The 22,956-nt window shown below is 45.0% G+C and overlaps 1 protein-coding gene across 1 annotated transcript; it reads right to left on the bottom strand.

The window, feature by feature from the left end:
- Window positions 1–1,442: 1,442 nt before the first annotated feature.
- Window positions 1,443–3,224, bottom strand: IL3 (interleukin 3). The gene is made up of 5 exons (XM_049648867.1): window positions 3,064–3,224; window positions 2,931–2,966; window positions 1,825–1,917; window positions 1,660–1,695; window positions 1,443–1,550 (listed from the first exon to the last, which is right to left on the bottom strand). Exons 1-5 carry the CDS (start codon window positions 3,220–3,222, stop codon window positions 1,443–1,445), a joined length of 432 nt encoding a protein of 143 aa, XP_049504824.1. The 5' UTR covers window positions 3,223–3,224.
- Window positions 3,225–22,956: the final 19,732 nt, after the last annotated feature.

Below are 22,956 nucleotides of genomic sequence, written 5' to 3'. Positions count from 1 at the left end.
TTGTTTTCGTGGGAACACAAAATTGTATTAGGAAGAGGAATGTGGAGGGTATATTTCTGCGGTAGTAGATCACTCACGTTTTCTTGTCCCATTCAAGCAGCCAGGCTGTTCCTTACTCATGACCCAAGGGGAGGAGTGGATCAAGGTGGGATGCAGAAAAGAAGAGGGCTGGGACCCTAGCATCTGATGTCAGCATCCTAAGCCTTTATGGTACTTGTCAGAGAGAATGACATTGCTCCTTAGCATGGTGACAGAGGAGGGCTCACTCTCCCCTCTCTCCCCCACCATGCCAGCCTGGAGAAAGTGCACCTAGGCAGCATGCAAGAGAGCCCGGGATGGAGGCACTCAGAGCTAGAGGGTCAGTGGGACCTCAGGGGTCAGGTGGCACATGGAAGCCACACTCAGTGATGTCCTAACCTCCACCATTCAGATCAGACTGTGCCACCCTGGGCTACAATGGCTGTCCTTCCAATGGGTCCCCATCTATTCACCTATTTCAGACAAGAGCCCTGTCCTAGAATAGTGTGGACAACCCAGAGGTAGGCAGCATTTGAGTTGGTCTCTGTAGCTGGAACTCACCATGCAGAGTCAGGATCAGGGCATTCGAGGTTGAGGTGTCAGTGTGGGTAAAGATTTAGAGGTATAAAAAAAGGTGTGTGGTTCATCCAAGAACCCACACTGTATCTACTGGCTGGAGCATCAAGGAGGTTGGTAGTTGCAGACATAATGAAATAGAAGCACCAGGTGGAGGCAGGCCTCTCTTGCTATCCTAAGGGTAAGGACAAGGTCCAGAAGCCCCTGAGGACTGGAAAATAAAGTATCAGATCAACCTGGTCAGATTTGCATTTTCTAAAACTCCATCTGGCTTCCCAGTAGACCACAGATTGCCAGGGTGTGGGTTCCGGGGACCATCTGGTGGCAGGGAGGCTTGCTGGGGGTGGGGGCTGGGTGGCTGCTCAATCACCAGGCAAGAGAGTTACTAAGACTGAGTCAAATCGAGACACTGGCAACAGAGAAGTTGTTCAGAGAGTGTGGTTTATTTTCTCAGATGCATAGAAACCAGTTTAAAACCTGAGGTACAAATTAACAAGCCTCCAAGTCCCCCTCTTGAGTCTTGTTTAGAATGAGCAGGACGTAGGCTCCTTTGCTAAAATAAATACATTTCACATTGCACAAGGTAATAAATAAAAATACATAAATAAATACGTTCAATAGGATAAAAATGAGAGTATAATCACTAAAGGCCAAATGGGGGCAGCACATTTCAGAAATCAGATAATTAACAATTCATCTGACTCCACAGGAGAAAGTGAAATCCCTCCAGTTCTGGACTATGTGAGAGATATCCCAGAATCTTCAGCTGTTCTGCTGTGTTTGATGTCCAAGGCCCCATGGTGAGAAGGCCCAGAGAAGGAGGGGTATCAGATGGAGAATTCTAGGACTCAGTGTTTCTCCTTGAAATTCAGAAAGTTATCAAGGATTTCCAGATATTTAGTCAGTTTCCTTTGGAAATCAACCCAGTTATCCTCCTCGATATGGATTGGGTTTCCCTGTGAAGAAACCAGGAAAGTGGCATTAAGTTAGAAGGTAGGTGACAGGCTAGAGGTCAGGTCATGGCTAAGAGTACCACCTGCAGGGGCATCTTGAGGGGCAGCTTACCCTGGGTGTGGGAGTGGGCAGGAGTGGCAGGAATTCCTGTGGGAAGAGACCAAAGCGTACAGTCAGGGTCTCACCTGAAAAAGGAGCAGGTCCTGCTACCCCGCTTCTCAGAGGCTGGCCAGGGCCAAAGCAGGGATCCCCAAAACTCTCAACAGCTTCACCAACCTTAAGATTTTTCCAGATTAGCAGTCCATCTTCGTGGAAATTTTCTGCAGCTTTTAAGAATGCATCCAGGTTTGGCCTCAGAAGGGTGTTTTCCTAAGGGGACCAAGAATACGTATGAGGGGAGAAGGTTGGGGTTCAGCCTTCCCATGGCTGAAGTCATCCCCAGTTTTCCAAGACTGCCTTCAGGGACATCCTTGGACAATCCCCTCCTAGTCCCGTTCTTGCCCAGTTGGGTTCCTGAGATAATCTTCAGGGCACAGGTCTACAGGTGAGTGCACACCCCAAAGAAAGCCAACTTTTCTCAGCCCTGACCTCCCCTGGTTCCAGGTAAGCTGCATACAGGGCCTGGGTGGATCTTTCTGCACCTGGGTGGGGGAAGCATTGCTTAAAAGAAGATCTACAAAAGGTGGAGGGCTGACCAAGGGGAATATTTGCAGCTAAGAGGCCAGATAATAGGATTAATGCCTTGACTGGATAAAGGGCTCCTAGAAATTAGGAGGAAAATTGCAGAGACCCTAGCAGGACATGGGTGCAGCCTGTTAACTGTGCATGCCTTAAAGAGGGGGATACAAATGGCCAATAAACTCAGGAGAGATTCAACCTCTTGTTGGACCCAAGGAGTGCCATGCAAACAAAGGTGAGATAACCATGGAAGCCAACTGGAAGTAGGAAAAGTAATTGTAAATGATAATGCCAAGGACCAATCAGCATGAAAAACGACTCAGTGTCTTAAGGAAAAGGAAGGAAGCAGGCATGTTCATGGGAGAAATTTTAGGCTGCCCCACTGAAAAATGATGAACTTAAGGCCTTTGGAATTGTTCACCTAGAGCTGCCTTTTCATTTGTATTTGTTTAAAAAAAGGCATTTTCATGTTATAGATATGGCTGAGGAAATGTATTCAACACTAGTTAGCACCAGACACTGGTCTGGTGACTCTATGCATTTGTCCCACTTAATTCTCACAATGATCCCACTGAGATAGATACTGTTAATCCTATTTACAGATGAAAAACGGAGGCTAGGCAAGATGGTGTGACATGCCTGAGGTCACCCTGGAGGAAGTAGATTGGGATCCAAGTGCACCCAAGTGTGGGCTGAGTGCTTACCCTCAGGATCTCTGTCTCATTTGGGTCCAAGGGGTCCTGTGGGCGCAGAGGAAGAGAGAGTCCATTAGTCCTATTGGCCTGAAGCACCTGCTAGCCCTCCCTACCCTATGCCAACCTTATCCCAGTTACTCACCTGTGAAGGCAAGGGTAACTTGTTTAAGATCTGCATAATTTCATCAATCTTTGCCAAGTATTGGTTCAGCTGGTATGTCGGAAAGGGCCGCCCCTGTGCCTGAGGGGCTTGGAATCCAAGAAGAAGCAGGAGAAGGTACATGATGGGAAGGTTGCTCATGTTCAAGCTGTCAGGGTCTTTTCTGTCTTGTCCTGGTCCTTCGTGGCGTCCTGAAGCATCCAACAGTCTCCCGTCTTTTATGCGCTGAGGCAGTGTGCCTACACCCTGGCGGTGTAGGAAGGGGCGGACGTCGGAAGAATCTTTATCTGACATGGAACCCCCATAGCAAACCACAGACTTATTCATCACTTTCTAGTGCTGGAGATCACTGAAACTTGGAAAAAAATTACTCAGAGGTTATCTCCTCCTTTTGCCTAGGAGAATAAGATGGGCTGGCCACTGGACAGAATGGGAACAGGTGAAAGGACCCCTCTGACAGGTGAGGGGCTGCCTGACTCTGAGCTCACTCAAGCCTCCTGCGCAGTGGGACCTGGTCCTACCATCCCCTGGCCAGCTCTGACTGACCCTCTGTTGCCCTCTCTGCTTGGCTCCACCTGGTCCTGTGTGGGTGTCCAGGTGAAGGCCCACGGGAACAGACAAGGATTTGTCTGGAAGCCTGTCACACAGCTAAGTATTCACATGTGGGCTCATCCACTGAGAAGCACATCTCTTGACATCTCCCACCCCCATGCTGAGTTACTGGTATTAATGTCCCCAGTGGTTTGCCTCATGGCCTTTAGGCTGCTTCTCCTCAACACTTTCTGGTCCTAGCGGGGGGCAGATGGAGCCCAGGCACTGGATGCCCATTCTTCTTTCATTGGTCTGACAGCCTGACTCTGTCCTGTGTTTTGAGATCTTAACCCCTAGCAGAGGCCTGGTGGCAAGCACTGGGCAGTCCCTTTGGTAGCACGGAGGAGCTGGGTCTGGGCCCCTGAGGATAGGGGTCTTTGAGAAAACTGTCACTGGGAAACAGGGGGAGGAGGCTGGCCTGGGAAGTTTTCAGAAGTAGAATCGGAAGCTCTGAGAGGCGAGGCAAGGGAGGAGGGGAGGGCAGCTTTTGGTGTCAGGCTGGGTCTCTAGTGATAGGGGCAGGTGGACAGTGGAGAGAGCTGTATTGCAGGGGTCCTGACCCCAGTCTGCGGGAGCTCGGATTTGGCAGGGACAGGCTGGGTAGGGAAGCTGTGCTCAGCAGAGAAGTGGGCCGGGACAGACCATGGAGGAGTCCATAGAGAACCAGAGAGGCAGCAGCTAGAGAAGAAGCAGGAAAACCAGGAGGGTAGGGAGCCCAGAGGCAGCCCCTGAAGGGAGGGGGGGACCACTGCCCCATGAGGTGTGTCAGGCCCTGACATAGGCCCAGGACAGGGGGTTTTGGCAAAGGGGAAAATGTGGCAGGGCACGGGGAAGAGTTCTTTGAGATAACGGGGCCCGGAGTGGCGGAACAGGAGAGGCGGGGTGAAAGAGCTAGGGGTCAGGTGGAGGTCTGATACAAACAGTGTGGGGAGATGAAGGATAGAAGGCTATGCTGAGGAACTTGGGTGTTTCACGCCTCTGAGCAGGAGCAGATCTGGTAAAGACAAGGACCAGGATGTGGCTGAAGAGGAGGCAGGTGAAGAGGCTGTGACCCAAGACAGTGCTGAGAGAATAGTGCCCTTAGCCAGAATGCACGGCTCCCTGCTCAGCCACGGGCAAGGAAGGGCCCTGGGATCTGGGCTCAGAGCATCCTCAGAAAGCACGAAGAGTGTCTCCAAGGCACAGTGAAATGAGGCAACACAGGAAAGTTTACAGCAAGGTACTCACTAGGCATAATTCATTCAACAAACTTTATTAGTTGTGTGTAAACACTGGAAATAGAACAGACTTGGTCCCTCCTCTTAAGAAACAATCTTGTAGGGAGAGACAGATCGCAAGCCTTGCTACTTCCGTCTTGGACCTCAGAACTGCTGCTTCAGGTCACCTGGGAGCTTGTTAGAAGTGTAGATGCTCAGGCCTCACCCCATACTTTCTGAATCAAAAATTACGTTTTGACAAGACTCTCAGGTGATTCACACGACATTGCAGAAGTACTGATTTAAAGTACTTGACTCTTGCGCTGCCTGGGTGGCTCAGTCAGTTAAGCGTCCAGCTCTTGATTTCGGCTCAGGTCATGATCCCAGGGTCACAGGATTGAGCCTGCTTAAGATTCTCTGTATCTCTCACTCTGCTCCTCTAACTCTCTCCCTCTACTATAAATAAATAAATAAATAAATGTACTCAACTCATAATACAAGAGCTTAATAAATGTGAGCTGCTGTTATCATCTGCCCTCTCTCATGTAACGTTTGCTCTTTCTCTGGACTAGAAAGGACTGTTTGTTCTCATCTTCCCTATTAGACTTGGAGCTTAAAACTGAAAAAAAAAAAAAATAGAGTACTCCACACAAGCAGGGCTGGGGATCCTTGACCCAGAGACACAGGGCTTCTTGACTAATCAACCGTGGATTGGTGTTACCTTCTATATAAAAGTTTTGGGGACCTGTGTACAAAAATGTGTTATTTCTTACAGAGAGAAGCCTCTATTTTTTTTTAATTCAAAGAGATTTTTTTGAGGAAATTTTAAAGCTCAGTGTGTTTTAAAGATAGGGAGGCTGAACATTTCCTGCAAATCCTCGCTTAAAAGTCCTGACTTTGCATTCCATTATAGCAAAGAAAACCCCTGAGTAGTGCTACTGTAAGTCTCCACATTTATAGTATTTGTCTCCAGTTTTAAAAATACTTACAAAATCTATCAAAGGAGAATGAGGTTTAGGCTTCATGCTAGAAGCATCGAAAGAATTGTGGGGTGTTCAGGAGTATGGTCCTGGAAAGTTTGGGTTCTGGGAAGCCAAGGTTAGCTACTGTGGGGAGAATGGCTAGGAATAGTCAGGACACTGTGGTGGTCAGTGGGGGGTGGGGAGTTCTCTGGACCACAGATGATGGGGAGGCAGAGAACTGCATGGAGGTAAAGACTCTAACAGCTAAATTCCCCTGAGTGACACTTAGTAAATGCTGGACACTAAGTAAGTCCTTTTCACTAGTTGACTCATTTAATCCTCGCGATGAGCTTATGGGGCAGCTACTATTATTATCACCATTTTACAGCTGAGGAAACTGAGGCTCAGAGAGGTTTGGTTCCCACAGCTAGGAAGTGATGTCACCACAACTGAATGCAAGCAGGTCTCTCTGACCCCAGAGGCTGAGCACCACAAAGTAATAGATTAGGGAGTAATGCAGGGTGGTGAGAGGGGGACCTTATGGTGAAGGTAAGATGTAGTCCCTGGGATTATTGACAGAGAGGACACTGGTGCCTCTGGGGGAGCAGTTTTAGTGTGCCCTGAGGGCAGATGCTGGTGGCAGTGGGCTGAGAAATGAGTGAAGGTGAGAGAGGGTGCGACAGTAGATGCTGTGAAGTTTTATTCTGAAGGGAAGGAGAGAGATGGGGCAGCTGGAGGAGTCAGTGAGTCAGAGAACGATCTTTCCAGGCAGAGAAGCTTGAGGATCTCTGTGCTGGAGGTGAGCTGAGAATGGGCCTGATAGCTGGATGGTGGGCCGGTGCAGTGGGTGGCCGAAGGTGATACACATAGGGAGGGCTCCCAGCATCAGGCGTCACATGCTCACCTGAGCAGAAGCCTCAGGGAAAGTCCATTTGGGTGGGTCCAGTCCATCCAGCAGGGAAGGTGCCATGGATTGAGTCCACCAGTTTGGTGGCAGATGAGGACAACGGTTTCTGTGTCTCCTGTGAAATAGGAGGCAAAGTCAGCTCCTAAGGATTTAGGGAGGTGGAGTTAGAGGCTCTGAGCTGACTGCCTGAGTATAACCTTTAGGGGCTGGTAGTCTGGGTTAAAGGGAAAGGAGGTTGGGAGAATCCAAAGTCTTTCTAGTCCAGAGTATAGAATGGAAGGCCTCTGAGGCAGGGTGATGGGGCCAGGGGAGGAGGCTGAGATGGACAGAGAAAGGAGCAGGGACGGCCAGAACAAGGGAGGCAGGAGGTATTGGGCCCAGTCCCCCTGGAGAGGCCCTTTGAGTGCAGCCCAGCACTTAGTCCTGTGCAAGGAACAGAGTCACACTCCACAAAGCACATGCACGTCAAAGGGGGCTGCTCAGCTGAGGAGGACAACCGAGTACCCTCCCCATGCTTCCACAACATCTCAGGGCAACCAGTAGACAGGGGCCTCCTTTGGAAGTCTCCCTTGAGGTTTGCCTTGACTGTAAAGGAACTGCTTCAGGTGAAATCACAGGAACCTCCTTGGTCTCCCGCAGGCCACAGACATGCCCAACCCTGGGGAGAGGCCTGGCCCCCTGTAAAAAAAAAAGGATTCCACCCCAGGCGTTTGCGTCAGCCCCAGCCTAAGAAAAGCCTCCTCTGCAGACCGGGCTGATTGCAATCAGGAAGGGAAATGAGCTGAGGGTGCCCAGCCATGGGTGGTACAAGGGAGGCCCTGCTAGGGCCGAGGTAGGAGAGCCAACCCAGGACTGCTGATTGCAGTCTGCAGAAAACAGATCTTATGGCTTTCAGGGTGGGTCTCTGGGCCCCTTCCAATGGAACTCTGTAGGCCTGTGGTCTGGATTTATTCAGAATGGGGCACAGTGTTCAAGGTCGTGGCCTGTGGGCCTATCTAACGTGGGCCCATCCACATCTCTTTCCCATCACTCACCCCCACAGACCTCATGGGATTTTCTGGGGTGCCCACCACCAGTAGGGACCCAGGCCTCAGTCATCATGACAAACTCCCCTGCCACCCTCTCTGTGATATCCCGTGTCAGATTTAGTCTGCCCGTGACCTCAGTCATGCTTCCACTGGTAGCAGAACCACACCACCTGGTTTTGTCAATACAGAAGGCAGCACAGGGCTCCTGGCTGGCCAAGCAGTGCTATCAGGTTTCACATGCTCACCTGAGCAGAGAGCTTTGGAAAAAGGGAGGTATGGCCTCCTTTTCACCCAGCTGTGTATCCCTTCCCCAGGGCCTGCATAGCCTCACACTGTATACCCTCAGCTTTCCATCCCATGCTGTGGATATGGCCTCCTTGGGGCCCATCTGTGCCAAGTGGACCTCCTCCCCAAGTTCAGTCTAATGGAGGAGACAGATAGAAAATCACGGTTTAGAATAATAAGCCTGGAAAGGAGAAAGCCTAGAAATGGGTCATTCTCCCCTAGCCTGGACTATCGGGGAAGACTGAGGAAGGGAAAGCTAAGTTTTCTGAAGGATGGTCCAGACCAGCTGTGTTACAGGTGAAGTGCTCCCAAGTACAGTTGGGTTTGGAATGTAGATGTTCTGTTTGTCAATTTCAAGTCTACTAACCTCAGCTCTAATATCAGGTAACTGGGATAGTCATGCCAGTCTTATTTATTTATTTATTTATTTATGAGAGAGACAAAGCGTGAGTGGGGGAAGAACAGAGAGGACGGGGGGTGGGGGGAGAGAGAGAGTGAGAGAGAGAGAGAGAGAGAGAGAGAGAGAGAGAGAAAATTCCAAGCAGGCGCAGTGGTATCAGCACAGAGCCCAGTAAGGGGCTCAATCTCACGAATCGTGAGATCATGACCTGAGCTGAAATCAAGAGTCAGATGTTTAACTGACTGAGCCACCCAGGTGCCCCTAAAAATGTATGTGTATTCAGTGCCTGTCACTCTCTGGTTGGCCACCTGGAACACAAAGAATTGGGACAGGTGTTCCTATTGTGTTGATAGTATTTATCTCAGGTAAAACCACAAGCCAAGGGAGGGGCAGACATACAGGACCTTCAGCTCCATACTCCTGATTCTCAAAGAAACTGTCCCAAAACTGTGAGGTGACCACATTGGGACTTCATGTTAGTAACATAGTGTTCCAGGCTCCTAAGAACTGCTTTTCTAAGCGGTTGAGCCTTCATGCAGATGGTTAGCCATAGAAATGATGTTGCCGGGCAAAATCTTGGCTGCCACTCAGAAGGGGAGGCCAGCAAAGGTGGGTGGCAGAGAATCAGAGCTGTCCAAGGGACAACAGGACCAGATCCTGGCTGGGGAGAGGCACAAACAGGCCCAGGTGAGCTCAGAGCCAGGTTGCCCACTCTATCCGGTGAGCAATCATTCTTATTTTCCTTGGTGAGGTGAGGTGAAACCCTTTGAGAATGTTTTTTTCAAGTTTTACTGATCGTGGGTTCCAGAGAATGATGAATACATTGATATGTTTGTCATGGAGGTTCCCTATCAGAAAAGGGTATCAGCCCATCTGGGGCTTCTATGAACATCCCTCATCACCCCGTTTCCCGCCCTGCCCTACCACCTCCATTGGGCCTATAAGAGAGCAAGCAGATCGGACCACTTCAGATTCCATAGGGCCAGGGAGGACCACGTTAGCTTTCAGCAACTCAAAGATGCGGAGATCCTTCTGTCTTCAGCTTCTCCTCATCTTCCTTCCCTTCAGCCTCCCCAAGTCCCTGCACTCAGGGACCTCTGGTACCCCAGGTCAGGACTCCTGCAAGTACTGGGACAGCATCTCTGAAATCTACTATAAGCTGAACACTACCTCTGTGAGTACTTGGGGACACACTGGACATGGGCAGGGATGGCCTGGCAGTCTCAGGCCAGAGGCACTCACGGTTCTCTCTCTTTGCCCCTGCAGACACCTGAAGAGTTTAATCTGCTGCTAGAGCTGAAGGTGAGAGCTCAGACCCAAGGGCCCCCTGTCTCCCTGCAAGTGACTGCCATTGTGTCACTGGTGACTTGGGTGCTTTTGGGTCAGGCACCCCTGGACGGTCACATCTGAGCCTTAATCTTTTGTCTGGCGTCTTCAGTGCAAATACTTCCATCAGCGTATTCATTGCCTCATGGGGGTTGTGTAGTAGATGTTTATTTCCAAGTATGGGAGTTCTACAATTTTATGGTGGCAAAGCTGGCCTCCTTCCCCTTGAGCTCTTTTGGTAGCTGGTTCACGAAATTCCCTATTCACCCAGCCTCCTTCCCCAGCCCATCTGAAGCCAGGAGGTAGGACAAGCTATGCCTTGGCTAAGATTTGCCACGATGTGCTGTGACCACCTCAGTTGTCATGGGGCAGCTGGGTCCTTCCTGGTCTGGGGCAGGGCAGGGTGGTGACGTAGAGAGCTGGGGGAGGTGACAGAGGATGCTGGGAAAGGCATTCCGGAAAGGAGGCAGGAGGGATGACACACAAGACCGGGAGAAGGACAGCCCCTCCTTAGCCCTCCCTCATGCACTCTTTGTCCTACAGGACAAGACCCTTCTGAAGTCTAACCTGGCTGCCTTCCGGACCATCTCAGAGAAGTTCATCAATGTCTCTAATGTAGTGTCATCCATCAGTAAAAATCTGGACTACCTGGAGGTTTGTGAGGTTGGGGAGGGTCTCTCTGGCACTGGGTCTCCATGACCCCAAGGAACCCCATTCCAGGTCAGAGTGCATGGCCTTGTCTTTCCCTTTTCCAAAATAGCAACAGCACTTTTCACCCCCACCCCCAAATTCCTACCCCCTCTCCTGCCACCAACCCCTCCATAGCTGGGGGCAGAGCTACCACCTAGTACTTTCTTATGTACAGTCACTAGCAGGGAGACACTGATACCTCCCAGCTACTAGTGAAGCTCCTGTTGTGTTCCTGGCTTTCCCCCAAAAGGCTGACTGGCTTCTCTTGTCTCTGGTCTACAGGAATTGCTGCAAACCTTGACCATGCCCACGCCCACATCCCAGGTAAGCTGTCCAGGCCGAGTGTGGCTGGGTTGCCCACTTCCCAGGCTGAGTACAGCACCTGTCACATTCCTTCTACCTCCTTCATACCTGACCGAAATTTCTGCTTTCTTCAAAGAGAGAAGTGCATATCGAAGCAGAAGATTTTAATGAGTTCTCAGAGAAGCTGCTTGTCTTCCTGGAAGCCCTGGATGATTTCCTGAAGCCATTACTGAAGTGCCCAGAAACTTTCAAAGCCTCACGTAGAAAACCTTAGTTGGGGCCTTTGCACTGTCAGGGTTCAGATTTGAGCTCAGGTCCTGGGTCCCCAGCTCTCCTCCTAGATATTCCTCCACTCTGTCACAGATCTCACTGACAATCTTATTTATATAGCAATTTATTTATTGTCCATGCTATCGTGGAGTTATTTATTTTAATAATGGAGACCCTCTCAGAAGTCTCTGAACAGAGCCCAGAGGTAATGTGAAGCCATTTTCATTCGTATTTCAGATTTCAAAAGTATTTCTTCTCTTCTGTGAAAAATAAACCTTTATAAAGAACCATTTTGTGCCCAATGTTGCATTTCTTGAGGGTTTCTCTGTCTGACTTGGGTCTGGGTTGCAATTTCCTCACTCCACAGTTAATTTCTTTAATGCCATGGTTTTGATTCCTCTCGGGATTCTGTCTTTGTTTCCCTGGTACTCCCTGTATCATACACTTCATGGGCCCATCCAGATCTTCTCCTCCCTAGCTCGGGCACCACCACACACACGCCCCATGATCTGCCCACATCTGCATCCCAGGACCTCTCTGCTCTGTCCATTTCCCATCATTCCCATGCACACCCTGCATCCGGACCCAGGCCTGGTTGCCAGAATTCCTGCCAAAGCTCCCAGGCCAGGCATCTCCAACCCTATTTGCCACACCTGCCAGAGTGACTGGACACCTCTCTGCCCACACCTCCTGTGAATGTCCCTTCGGTGACTTATGGTTTGCCCACGTGGCCCAGGCCCCATGACAAACACAGCCTGGTTTTCTTCCTAAGGAAATTCCCATTGGGGATCCATAGTGCTCCTTTTAGTACAGGGAACAAGTAGTCCTTGTTAGTTTTAGATCCTGGCCTCCCTAAGCCCCCCACCCCTATTTAAGCCTTTGGTCCTCTCTCAACTCCTCCTGTCCTCCCTCCTGGGAGCCACATCTAGATGAGGACAGGAGAGCCCACATGATATGAAATGTGCTCCCATTTTCTATTCTAAAACCCTCTTACCAAACTCAGTTAAAAACAACTTTAATGGCTGGACACTAAGCAAATGCAATGTTGTCTTCTTCCTAGTTAGCTGTTAGCTAGAGGACATTTGCTTGTTTGAAAGCACACCCTCAAGACAAAAGGTCAGTTTAACAGGATGCTGAGTAGGATTTTACCTATTGTCCTAGAAAAGACAACCAGCATCCAACACTATGCCTCTCTGAGCCAAGAAGATAACCAGTGGGACAGAGTACCCTGGAGCCTTCTGGCCTCCCACAGTGTGGTGGAGAAAGGATATATGGTTTTCTGAGGCCTAAGTGAACACCCAGAAGTTAGAAAGGCTTATACCCCCAAAGAAGAATGCTACCTGCCAAGCAGGGGAACCCAGGCGGAGATGGTAGGATGACCACAAGGACTGGAGCAGGGGCTCAGAAGGGACAGAATGAGGGGATTTTCCTTTGATGGGAAACTATGAAGTCGGGAGGTTCCTGTCTGTTCCTTCACAGAACCCTGAAGAATACAGACACATATCCATGGGACCCTCCTGTCACAGAGAGCCTCATAGCCAGGCCAAGTGCAGTCTGAAAAGCAACAACAGGTAAGAGAATGACAACAGTGCCTGCCATGTATGAGATAGGGTCTCTTTCCATTCTCCCCACCCCCAATAGCCCAAGGCAGAAAGGGTCCTGAAGAGGGAGGGGTTAAGAGGAAGACAGGGGCCCCGCCTTCACTCCCGCCTCCCGCAACCCCAGCAGCTCTCTGTGACAGAACCAAGCAGCCAGGGGGAGGGGAACAAATGGCTGTCACATGGGCTTTAAGCTGCACCCGATTTTCTTTTACGATGCAGGTGACTCAGGAGTTGGGAATCTGCCCAAGAAGTTGACCAGCGTCAGGAACGAATGGTAGGAAGGGACACAGTTCAAGGCAGTGATTGAAAAAGGTAAAAGTGGCGCTTTGTGTGTTCCAGACTCCACTGGAACTTACAGAGCACCCTGAGCCCTGTGGCGCCCTGGGAAGCTCCCTCTGCACCCTTCATCCAGCCAGTTGCTCCCATGCATCTTCCTCCCAGTTCAAAAGCCCTGACTTGCTTCTTCTGTAGATCCCTGAGACCAGAGGACAACTTGCATCCATGTTCTCCTTCCTCTCTGCCTCTCTCTGACTTATGCCTAATGTCCTCTGGACACTTATTTTGGGAGCTTAAGCTCCTTAGCTCTGGAAGTGTTATCCTGTCTGTGCTGTGCCCGAATGGCGGCTCCTGTAGCTCCTTCACTCTTCCTCCCTCCACACACAGGACCCTGTATTTGGCTTCTTATATATCTTATCTCTAATTTGCAAGGGTTTAGGTTGAAACATTTGCCTGACTGTTGCACACTAGCGTTTCCCAAACATCTTATTGTGTATTGGGTCCCCTGGGTTTCCAAGAGACTCTTTCAACTATGAAGAACTTTTTCAGATTTAACTACTGGGTCGCAGTCTTACCATTCCACTGAACATAGTACTCCATGAGGCTGGGGTGAGTTGAGGAGGCCCATGACATGGAATGCCACACTACATTTCTGCCCAGATGTCCATGCCAATAGTGCCACAAGGTCACAGACAGCATGTTAGAAGTGGAATTGGAGCCATGGGTCTCTCTGGTCTTAGTAGGTTAATCATACTGGCCTCTCTAATGATCATTTTCTTAACTGAAATTGCCTTAGTTTCTGACTTTAAGACATCTAGTCTGTATTTGTACACCAGTGTTCATACAGCTGTCTTTGTCCATACAGGCTGCTATTACAAAATGTCATAGGCTGGGTGGCTAATGAAGCACAGAAATTTATTTCTCACAGTTCCAGAGGCTGGGAAGTCCAAGATCAAAATGCTGACAGGTCAGTGTCACAATAGAGGCTCTTTTCACTATAACCTCACTTGGAAGAAGAGGCAAGAGAGCTCTCTGGTGTCTCTTCTGTAAGGGCACTAATTCCATTCGTGAGGTCTGCACCCTCATAACCATTTCTTCCCAACAGCCCTACCTTCAGATACCAACACACTGGGGGTCATATTTCAACATATAAATTTTGGAGAGACAAATACATTCAGTCTATAGGAGCAGCATTATTTACAACAGCCAAAACAACCCGTGTCCAACAATAGCTGAATGGATAAAATATAGCCTATATATACAATGGAATATGATTCAGCCTTAAAAAAGAAAGAAATTCAGTGGTGCCTGGGTGGCTCAGTCAGTTAAACTTCTGACTCGTGATTTCAGCTTGGGTCATGGTCTCACGGTTTTGTGGGTTCAGGCCCCGTGTTGGGCTCTGCACTGACAGTGCAGAGCCTGCTTGGGATCCTCTCTCTTCCTCTCTCTCTGCCCCTCCCTTGCTCATGCTCTCTCTGTCTCCCTCTCTCAAGTAAACAAACAAACAAACAAACAAACTTTAAAAAAAGAAGGAAATTCTGATACATGTGCTGCCATATGGATGAAACTTGAAGACATTGTGCTAAGTGCAGAAAGCCAGAGACAAAAAATAAATAAATATTGCACTCCACTTATATGAGATACTTCTTCTAGTAATCAAGTTTATAGAGACAGGAAACATAAGGATAGTTGCCAGGAGCTGCAGGTAGGGGAGAAAGGGGAGTCATTGTTTAACGGGTATAGAGATTTATTTTGGGAAGATGAGAAAGTTCTGGATACAGATGGTGGTGATGGTTGCACAATATGAATGTACTGAATGTTACTGAAGTATACAATTAAAAATGGTTAAAATGATAAATTTTATATCATGTATATTTTACTACAATAAAAAAAAAGTTTACTCAGGCGGCACCTGGGTAGCTCAGTTGGTTTAGCATCCCACTCTTGATTTTGGGTCAGGTCATGATCTCACGGTTTGTGACATCAAGCCCCACTTTGGGCTCTGTGCTGACAGCCCCAAGCCTACCTGGGATTCTCTTTCTCCCTCTCTCTCTGTCCCCCTTCTGTGCTCACACACACTCTCTCTCAAAATAAATAAATTAGTCAATTAAAAAAAAAGTTTATATTTTTTTTCAGCAGAGACTGAGAGTCTGCCTGAGTCTCCCATCACTCAGATGTGTCAGTGCAGTGAATGACAGGGTCCTCTGAGTGCCAATCCCAGGGTTCTCTCCACCCTGATCCCTGTTCCTTCCTCAGCCTGGGGGTCCTTGGCCCCTTCCCAGCTTGGTGAATGCCTCTTCATTTTGAGACTCAGTTCCTGATCACTCCACTGTACAGCTCTCTGAGCCTCCTCACCTCCCCCAAGGACAGTTCTTGCACTCCTGTATGGCCAAGCTACACCTACCTTCCTTTCTCTGTTTATGAGAACGTGTGGGCCAGGCCCAGAGGTTTCCATAGGGAGGCCATATCAGCTTCCTCCCTGTGCCCTGGGAGACCTGGGTGGGGAATAGGGGACTGGTCTGGGAGTCCTGGAGGAATAAACATTCTGGACTCAGACACCAGGCAATCAGGGTAGCAAGGAGGTAGAAGCACCACATGAAGATGGCTCTAGCGGCTGGCAACCCGTTGCTCACAGCAGGATCTGGCCAAGCCCCAGGTTCCCCTTGCAAATTTGTACTCTTTATATTTGACATTTGGAATGTCAGCTAAGAAAATTTAGATCTCCCAGAGAGTACCCTCAGGCTGAGAGGAAGAGAGGCCGGCAGAAAAGGCCATGGTTCTGCCATCTTGCCAAACCCTCTTCACTCTAAAAATTTTTCTAGCTCTTTTGGGTTTTCCCGTATTCAAAGTGCAAGAAATTTCGTTTTTTATTGTATTTTTTACATTTAAAAATGGAATATAGAGCACACATACAGAAAAGGGTATAAAACGTGCATGCGAAGTTTAACAAATAATTATGAAGCAATCACCCATATCACCAGTGCTCATCAAATGAAGGAACAATGCCCAAACTCCAGAATTCTCCCCACATTTGCCTTCTAATCATGGCCTCCCCCCCCTTGCGGATAACTGATTAGCCTGGCTTATGATGATCAACTTCTTGGTTTTCTTTAAGCTTTGTCACCTTCATATGTGTTCATAAACAATATCATTTAGCTTTGCCTGCTTTTAAACATTAAGTGAATGGAGCCTAGTTGTTTCCAGTTTTCATTGCAAAAAAATATGCTGTGAATATTAATTATCTTGGTGCACATGTTCATATATTTATTAGACAGAGTAGATGAACCCCAATCACCCCCATGACCAAGATGTCCGTGTCTTAATATCTGGAACCTGTGAATTTGTTACCTTACTTTTGTTGAGAAGATTAAATTATGGAATTTGAAATGGGAGGGTTATTCTGGATTAACCACAAGGGTTATAAGAGGGATTCAGGAGCGTCAGATCCTGAGAAGGAGATGGAACAATGGAAGCAGAGGTCAGAGAAAGAGGGAGGGTTTTGAAAAGGAAGGCTACACTGATGGCCTGACAATGGAGAAAGAAGCCATGGGCAAGGAATTCAGGAGGCCTCTGGAAGCTGGAAAAGTCAAAGAAACAGATTCTTCCAGAAGGAATGCAGCCCTACCTTTTAAGACTTCTGACCTTTAGAACTGTCAAATAATAAATCTATGTAATTTTAAGCTGAAGTTTGTAGTTACATGTGTATATACTCAAACCTAGAAGTGTAATTTCTGGGTCTTGGAATATATTTAGCTTCACTAGATAATGATAAATAAATGATTTCACAATGCCAGACAATTTACATTCCCACCAACAGTATTTGAGAATTCCTGCTACTCCACATCCTTGCCAACATGCGATATTGTCTGAACTTGTCAGACTTTTTATTTTATTTTTTTTAGTTTGAGAAAGAGAGTGAGAAACAGCATGAGGTGGGAGGGGCAGAGAAATGGAGAGAGAATCCCAAGCAGGCTCTGTGGTGCCAGCGCAGAGCCCAATGTGGGGCTTGAACTCATCAACCATGAGATCATGATCTGAGCCAAAATCAAGAGTTGGATGCTTAACTGACTGAGCCACCAGGTGCTTCATGAAATTGTCAGACTTTTAAAATTTATACAAATCTGATAGACATCTGATGTAAATTTTCTTTGTCCTGATTACAATGAGGGTGAGAAACTTTTCATATGTTTACTGACCTTTTGGATTCCTTATATTATGAAATGCCTATTCAACCTTTTGCCTATTTTTTTTCTGGGATTTACTGCAATTTTCTTATTTGCAGGATTTCTTTAAATTGTCTGGATACTAATGCTCTGTGGATTATACATGTTGCAAATATCTTCTCTCATTCTGTTTCTTCTCTCGTCATTCCATGGTATCTTTTGAAGAAACAAAGTTCTTCATTTTAATGTACACATCTTCCTCAGCCTACAACAGAGTTATGTCCTGATAAATCCATAAGAAGTTGAAAATATCGTAAGTTGAAAATGCATTTTGTACACCCAATCCACTGAACTTCGTGGGGTAGCCGAACCTACCTTAAATGTGCTCCAATCACTTATAGTAACCTACAGTTAGGCAAAATCATCTAACACAAAGCCTACTTTATAATAATAAAGTGTTGAATATCTCATGTAATTTATTGAATACTGTGCTGAAAGTGACAATATGTATATTGATTGTTTACCCTTGTGATGGGGTAGCTGAATGGGAGCTGCCACTCCCCAGCATTGAGAGAGTATCCTACTGCACATAGCTATCCCAGGAAAAGATAAAAATTCAAAATTCGTAGTATGGCTTCTGCTGAATATGTATCACTTTCCCACCATTATAAGATGGAGAAATCCTGAGTCAAACTATTGCAAATTGGGACCATACACAGTTAAATCTTTTCTGTATAGGTAGTGCTTTTTGTATCTTCTTCAGGATTTCCTTCCTTCCCTACCTAATGGCTGTGAGATTTTCTTGTATACTATCTAAGAACTTTATAGTTTTGCTTTCCACATTGATGTCTTTAATTGACCTAGATTGCATGAGGTAGGCTCTGATTTAATTATTTACATATTAATATTCATTTGTCCCAGCACCATTTTTTGAGAAGACTGCTCTTTCCTGTTGATTTGCATCACTATCTCTATCATATTTCCAGGGTTCACATATATATATGGATGTGGGTCTCTTTCTGGGAACTCTGTGCTATTCCATTGGTCTATTTGTCTCCCCTTGAACCAATATCACACTGTTGTAAATATGATAACTTTATAATACATCTTGGTATCTGGTAGAGCAAGTCCTCCCCCTTCTCCCTTCCTTAAGAGTATCTTGGCTATTCTTTATCCACGTCAATTTTAAATTGGCTTGTCGACTTTTCCCCCATCCCCACCACACAACCAAAACTTCTGGGACTTTGGAATTACATTGATTCTATATATCAACTTAAGTAAAATGGCATCCTTAAAATATAGAGACTTACAATCCATGAATATAGTATATCTATTTTTTATTTCTTCGATGTCTCCCAATAAAGTTTAAAAAAAATTCTCAGTAGAAAACTTACATATCTTTTGTTAAACTTAGTCCTAGGAATTTGGTATTTTGGTGTAATATTAAAAATAATCTTTTAGGGGCACCTGGGTGGCTCAGTCAATTGAGCAGCTGACTTTGTATCAGGTTATGATCTCATGGTTCAGAGTTCAAGCCCCACTTCTGGCTGGCCACTGTCAATGCAGAGACCACTTCAGATCCTCTATCCCCCCTCCTGCCCTTTCCCCACTTGTGCTCTCTCTCAAAAATAAATAAAAACATTTATAAAAATAAAAAATAATATATTTTTAAAAATTTATATTAATAAATGTCTTTTTCTTGTGTAGATAAATATGATCTATTTTTATAGATTGATTTTGTACCTAGCAAATTTGTAAACTCTCTTATCAATATTAAAACTTAATTTACAGATCTTTTTGGATTTTATATATAAAGTTTAACATGTGTGAATAGAGACATTTTGCTGCTACTTTTCTTATTTTTATATATAGTTTTTCTTCTTTACTATGTAGGTTAGGACATTCTGTACAATATTGAATAGAAGTAGTGATAGGCACCATTGTCTTGTTACAGATCTCAAAGGGAAAGATTACATCATTTTACCATTTGAGTGTGTTGTTTCCTCTAAGTATACAGCAGATATCTTTATCAAATTAAGGAAGTTCCCTTGCATTCCTGGGTTTGCTGAGAGCTTTTATCATGAATGGAAAAGGATTTTATCAAATTTTTTCCACATATTTTGAGATGATCATATGTATTTTCTTTAGTGTTTATTTATTTATTTTGAGAGAGAAAAAGAGAGAGGGAGAGAGAGAGAGAAAATCCTTAGCAGTCTCTGTGCTGTCAACGATGAGCACCATGTGGGCCTTGAACTCATTAACCATGAGATCATAACCTGAACTGAAATTGAAAGTTGGACACTTAACTTACTGAGCCACCCAGGCGTCCCTGTATTTTCTTTTTTAATCTGTTTCTGTGGTGAGTCACATTAATTTATTTTCTAATGTTACAATAAAATAATCCATATTCCAGATAAACCCAACATGGTCATCATATATTATTACCATTTTTATATATTGCTAGTTTTTGTATCCTAGCTTTTTTTTTTTAGGACGTTGCATCATTGTTTAACAGTGAGATTTAAGAAAATACAAGCTCTGATTTGTCTGAGATAACTCCATTTTATACTTGTCTTCCTGGCATCATTATGAATAGCACTGCCTTTCGCTCTCAAAAGTGTTCTGTTTTGGATAATAAAGGATAAGATCAGTCTAGTGAGAATGACTGTGATGCTGTCTTCTTATACTGTCTAGTTTGGTAACACAGCAGTGTTTCCTTATTTTATATTTTCTGCAAGAGTTTGTGTAGGATTGGAACTATGTTTTTCTTGAATTGTAGAATTCACTGTTGAAGCCACTGGGGTTGGAGTTTTACTGAATCCATTACTTTGTGGGTTATAGGATTATTCTTGTTTTCTATTTCTCCTTGAATCAATTTTGAGGTCATATTTTATATTAATTTGTCAACTTTTTCTAAATTTTGTTAGCATATGGCTTTTCAAAATATGCTCTTATCTTTTTAATATTTGTGGCATCAGTAGTGATGGCCCTGGTATTGGTTGTTAATTTTTCTACTTTCTTTATTATTTCATTAAAAGTTTGTGGATTGTTTTAGTCTTTTCAAAACACCAACTTTAAGTTTTTTTAATCCTTTATATTGTATGCTTATTTTCTATTTCATTACTGTTTTGCTTTCTATAATTTTTTTTCATGCATTTTCTTTAGGTTTATCTTGCTGTTCTTTGTCAAGCTTCTTAAGATGCATGCTTAATTTGTTACTTTTCACCCTTTAATCTTTTCCAATATATGTAATGAAGGCTCTAAACCAAAACCTTTTTCTGTAAAAGACCAAATAGTAACTATAGTTGGCTTGGCAGGTTTCTCCCAGAACAACTTGATTCTGCCATTATAGCACAAAAGCAATAACAGGCAAGAAACAAATGGAAATGGCTGTTCCAATAAAACTTTATTTATAAAATCAGTCTGTAGGCTGGTTTTGGCTTGGGGGCTAGATTTTGCCAAATCCTGCTCTAAACTTTACAATATCTCACAAACTTTGATAAGCTGTTTTTTGTTACTCAGTTCTAATATTTTATTTCTATTTTGCATTCTTTGACATGTGCGTATGGGGTGTTTTTGAAGTGTATTTCTTTTTTTTTTAATGTTTTTATTTATTTTTGAGGCAGAGAGAGACAGAGCATGAGCAGGGTAAGGGCAGAGAGAGAGGGAGACACGAAATCTGAAGCAGGCTCCAGGCTCTGAGCTGTCAGCACAGAGCCTGATGTGAGGCTCAAACTCACAGACTGTGAGATCACAACCTGAGATGAAGTCGGACGCTTAACCGACTGAGCCACCCAGGCGCCCCGAAGTGTATTTCTTAATGTCCAAGGTTTTTGGTGATTTCTAGTTTTCTTTTCTTTCTTATTTTCTTCTCTCTCTCTCTCTCTCTCTCTCTCTCTCGCTCTGTGTGTGTGTGTGTGTGTTACTGATTTCTTCTTAATTGTAGTCAGAGAATGTGTTCTCTATCAGTCCTATTCATTAAAAATATAATAGAAGCCACAAATATAATTTAAATTTTTCTAGTAACCACATTTTAAAAAGTGAAAAGAAGCAAATGGAAATTAATTTTAATAAAGTATTTTCTTTAACCTTATGCGTCCAAAATAGTATCATTTCAATATGTAATCAATATAAAAATTATTATGCCATATTTTAGATTTTTTGTAGTAAGTGTTCAAAATGCAGTGTCTATTTTACATGAATAACACATTTTAATTAGGACTAGCCATACTTCAAGTGCTTAGTACATGCTTACCAGCTACCATATTAGGCAGTGTAGCTCTAGATCATGTCATCCTTCGAATATAGTATATGGTCCATTGTTATGAATGTTCTATGTATATGTGAAAATAATTTGAACTCTTTAGTTATTGAATGCAGCATTTTGTATAAAATACATTTATCAAAATGTCCACTTGGTCAGAACTCTCACTATATTGCTCAAATCTGTATTCTTATTGAATTTTTGGAATTCTTTTCTTTTTAATGTTTTATTCATTTTTGAGAGACAGACAGAGACAGAGCATGAGCAGGGGAGGGTCAGAGAGAGAGGGAGACACAGAATCCGAAGCAGCCTCCAGGCTCTGAGCTGTCAGCACAGAGCCTGATGTGGGGCTCCAACTCATGACCTGAACCGAAGTCGGAAGCTTAACCGACTGAGCCACCCAGGCACCCTGAAATTCTTCATATGTTATGTGGTGAGTCAGAGAGTGGTATGTGAAAATCCTCCACCATCATTGTGAATTTGTCTAATTATCCCTACAGTTTTGCCAGTTTTTCTTTACGTACTTTGAGATAATGCATGTAATACTTAAATTGTGTCTTCTTGAATTGAATAGTCCATTGCTGTCAAGGGGCAATGAGTATTAAAAACTCTTTTGTTTCTGAAAAGATGTTTGCCTTGAGGTCTATTTTGTCTTACTTCATTTTCTTTTGGTAATTGCTTGCATGTTGTATCTTTCTCCAGTATTTTACCTTCGACTTCTATCATATTTTAGGTGTGTCTCTCATTTTGTTTTTATAGTTTTTTAAATGTTTATTTATTCTTGAGACAGAGCGAGAGACAGAGTACGAGCAGGGGAAGGGCAGAGAGAGACAGAGGGAGACACAGAGTCCCAAGCAGGCTCCAGGCTCTGAGCTTTCAGCACAGAGCCCAACGCAGGGTTCCAACTCAAAAACCTCAAGATCATGACCTGAGGCGAAGTCCAATGCTTAACCAACTGAGCCACCCAGGTGCCCTTCATTTTGTTTTCAAATTCAGTGTGACAATCTTTATCTTTTGGCTGGAGTGTTGTATTTTAATTTGAATGTGATATTACTGTTATATTTTGGATAAACTTTTTATGTTATACAATGACTTCATTTTTCCTGACTATTCTATTTCTTTTCTTTCTTTGGTTATTTTGGGTTGGTTAATTTTTTAAAAATTTGTTTGTTTGTTTGTTTGTTTTAATGATTTTCTCCTCCTTTAGTGGTTTGGAAAACCTCTAGTTAAACCAGAAAATGAAGTACCCTTCTGTACTGAGATCCCTTAAATCCTTCTGACAAACCCAAGGAAGGGACAGGATTTTGGCTGCTATTTTCCTAGGGATCCTTACTCTCCCCTTGCCTGCCCCTACCCCAAACACCCCATTCTACCAGTTGAGGAACCTTTATCAGGATGGATAAGAGGTCTGGCCCTAAGCCATTTTGCTGTCAATTCTTGTGTCCTGAATCCCTTAAGAGCCTAGGCTTTTGAAAGTTCCCCAAACAGCCTTTTCTCTGTTTCTGAGTTAACATCCCTCCCTGGAAGTCCTGTATGCCTCATATTCCAACCGCAGGAATCAGGGAAGCCTTATGAGGCAACAGAATTTGCCAGGAAAACAACTGGCTTAGTAT

Source organism: Panthera uncia, assembly GCF_023721935.1.
Source record: "Panthera uncia isolate 11264 chromosome A1 unlocalized genomic scaffold, Puncia_PCG_1.0 HiC_scaffold_17, whole genome shotgun sequence".
Lineage (NCBI taxonomy): Eukaryota > Metazoa > Chordata > Mammalia > Carnivora > Felidae > Panthera > Panthera uncia.
The sequence above is the reverse complement of the archived record's forward strand: the minus strand, read 5'-3'. Positions and strand labels throughout refer to the sequence as shown.

What these genes read in the sequence shown, in the direction of transcription:
- IL3 (XM_049648867.1), bottom strand. Translation starts at nt 3,222, where the DNA reads ATGAGCAACCTTCCCATCATGTACCTTCTCCTGCTTCTTCTTGGATTC. An exon ending in ATGAGACAGAGATCCTGAGG is followed by an intron (nt 1,918 to 2,930) that starts GTAAGCACTCAG and finishes TGGTCCCCTTAG; the next exon opens with GAAAACACCCTTCTGAGGCC. An exon ending in TGCCCACTCCCACACCCAGG is followed by an intron (nt 1,551 to 1,659) that starts GTAAGCTGCCCC and finishes GTTTCTTCACAG; the next exon opens with GGAAACCCAATCCATATCGA.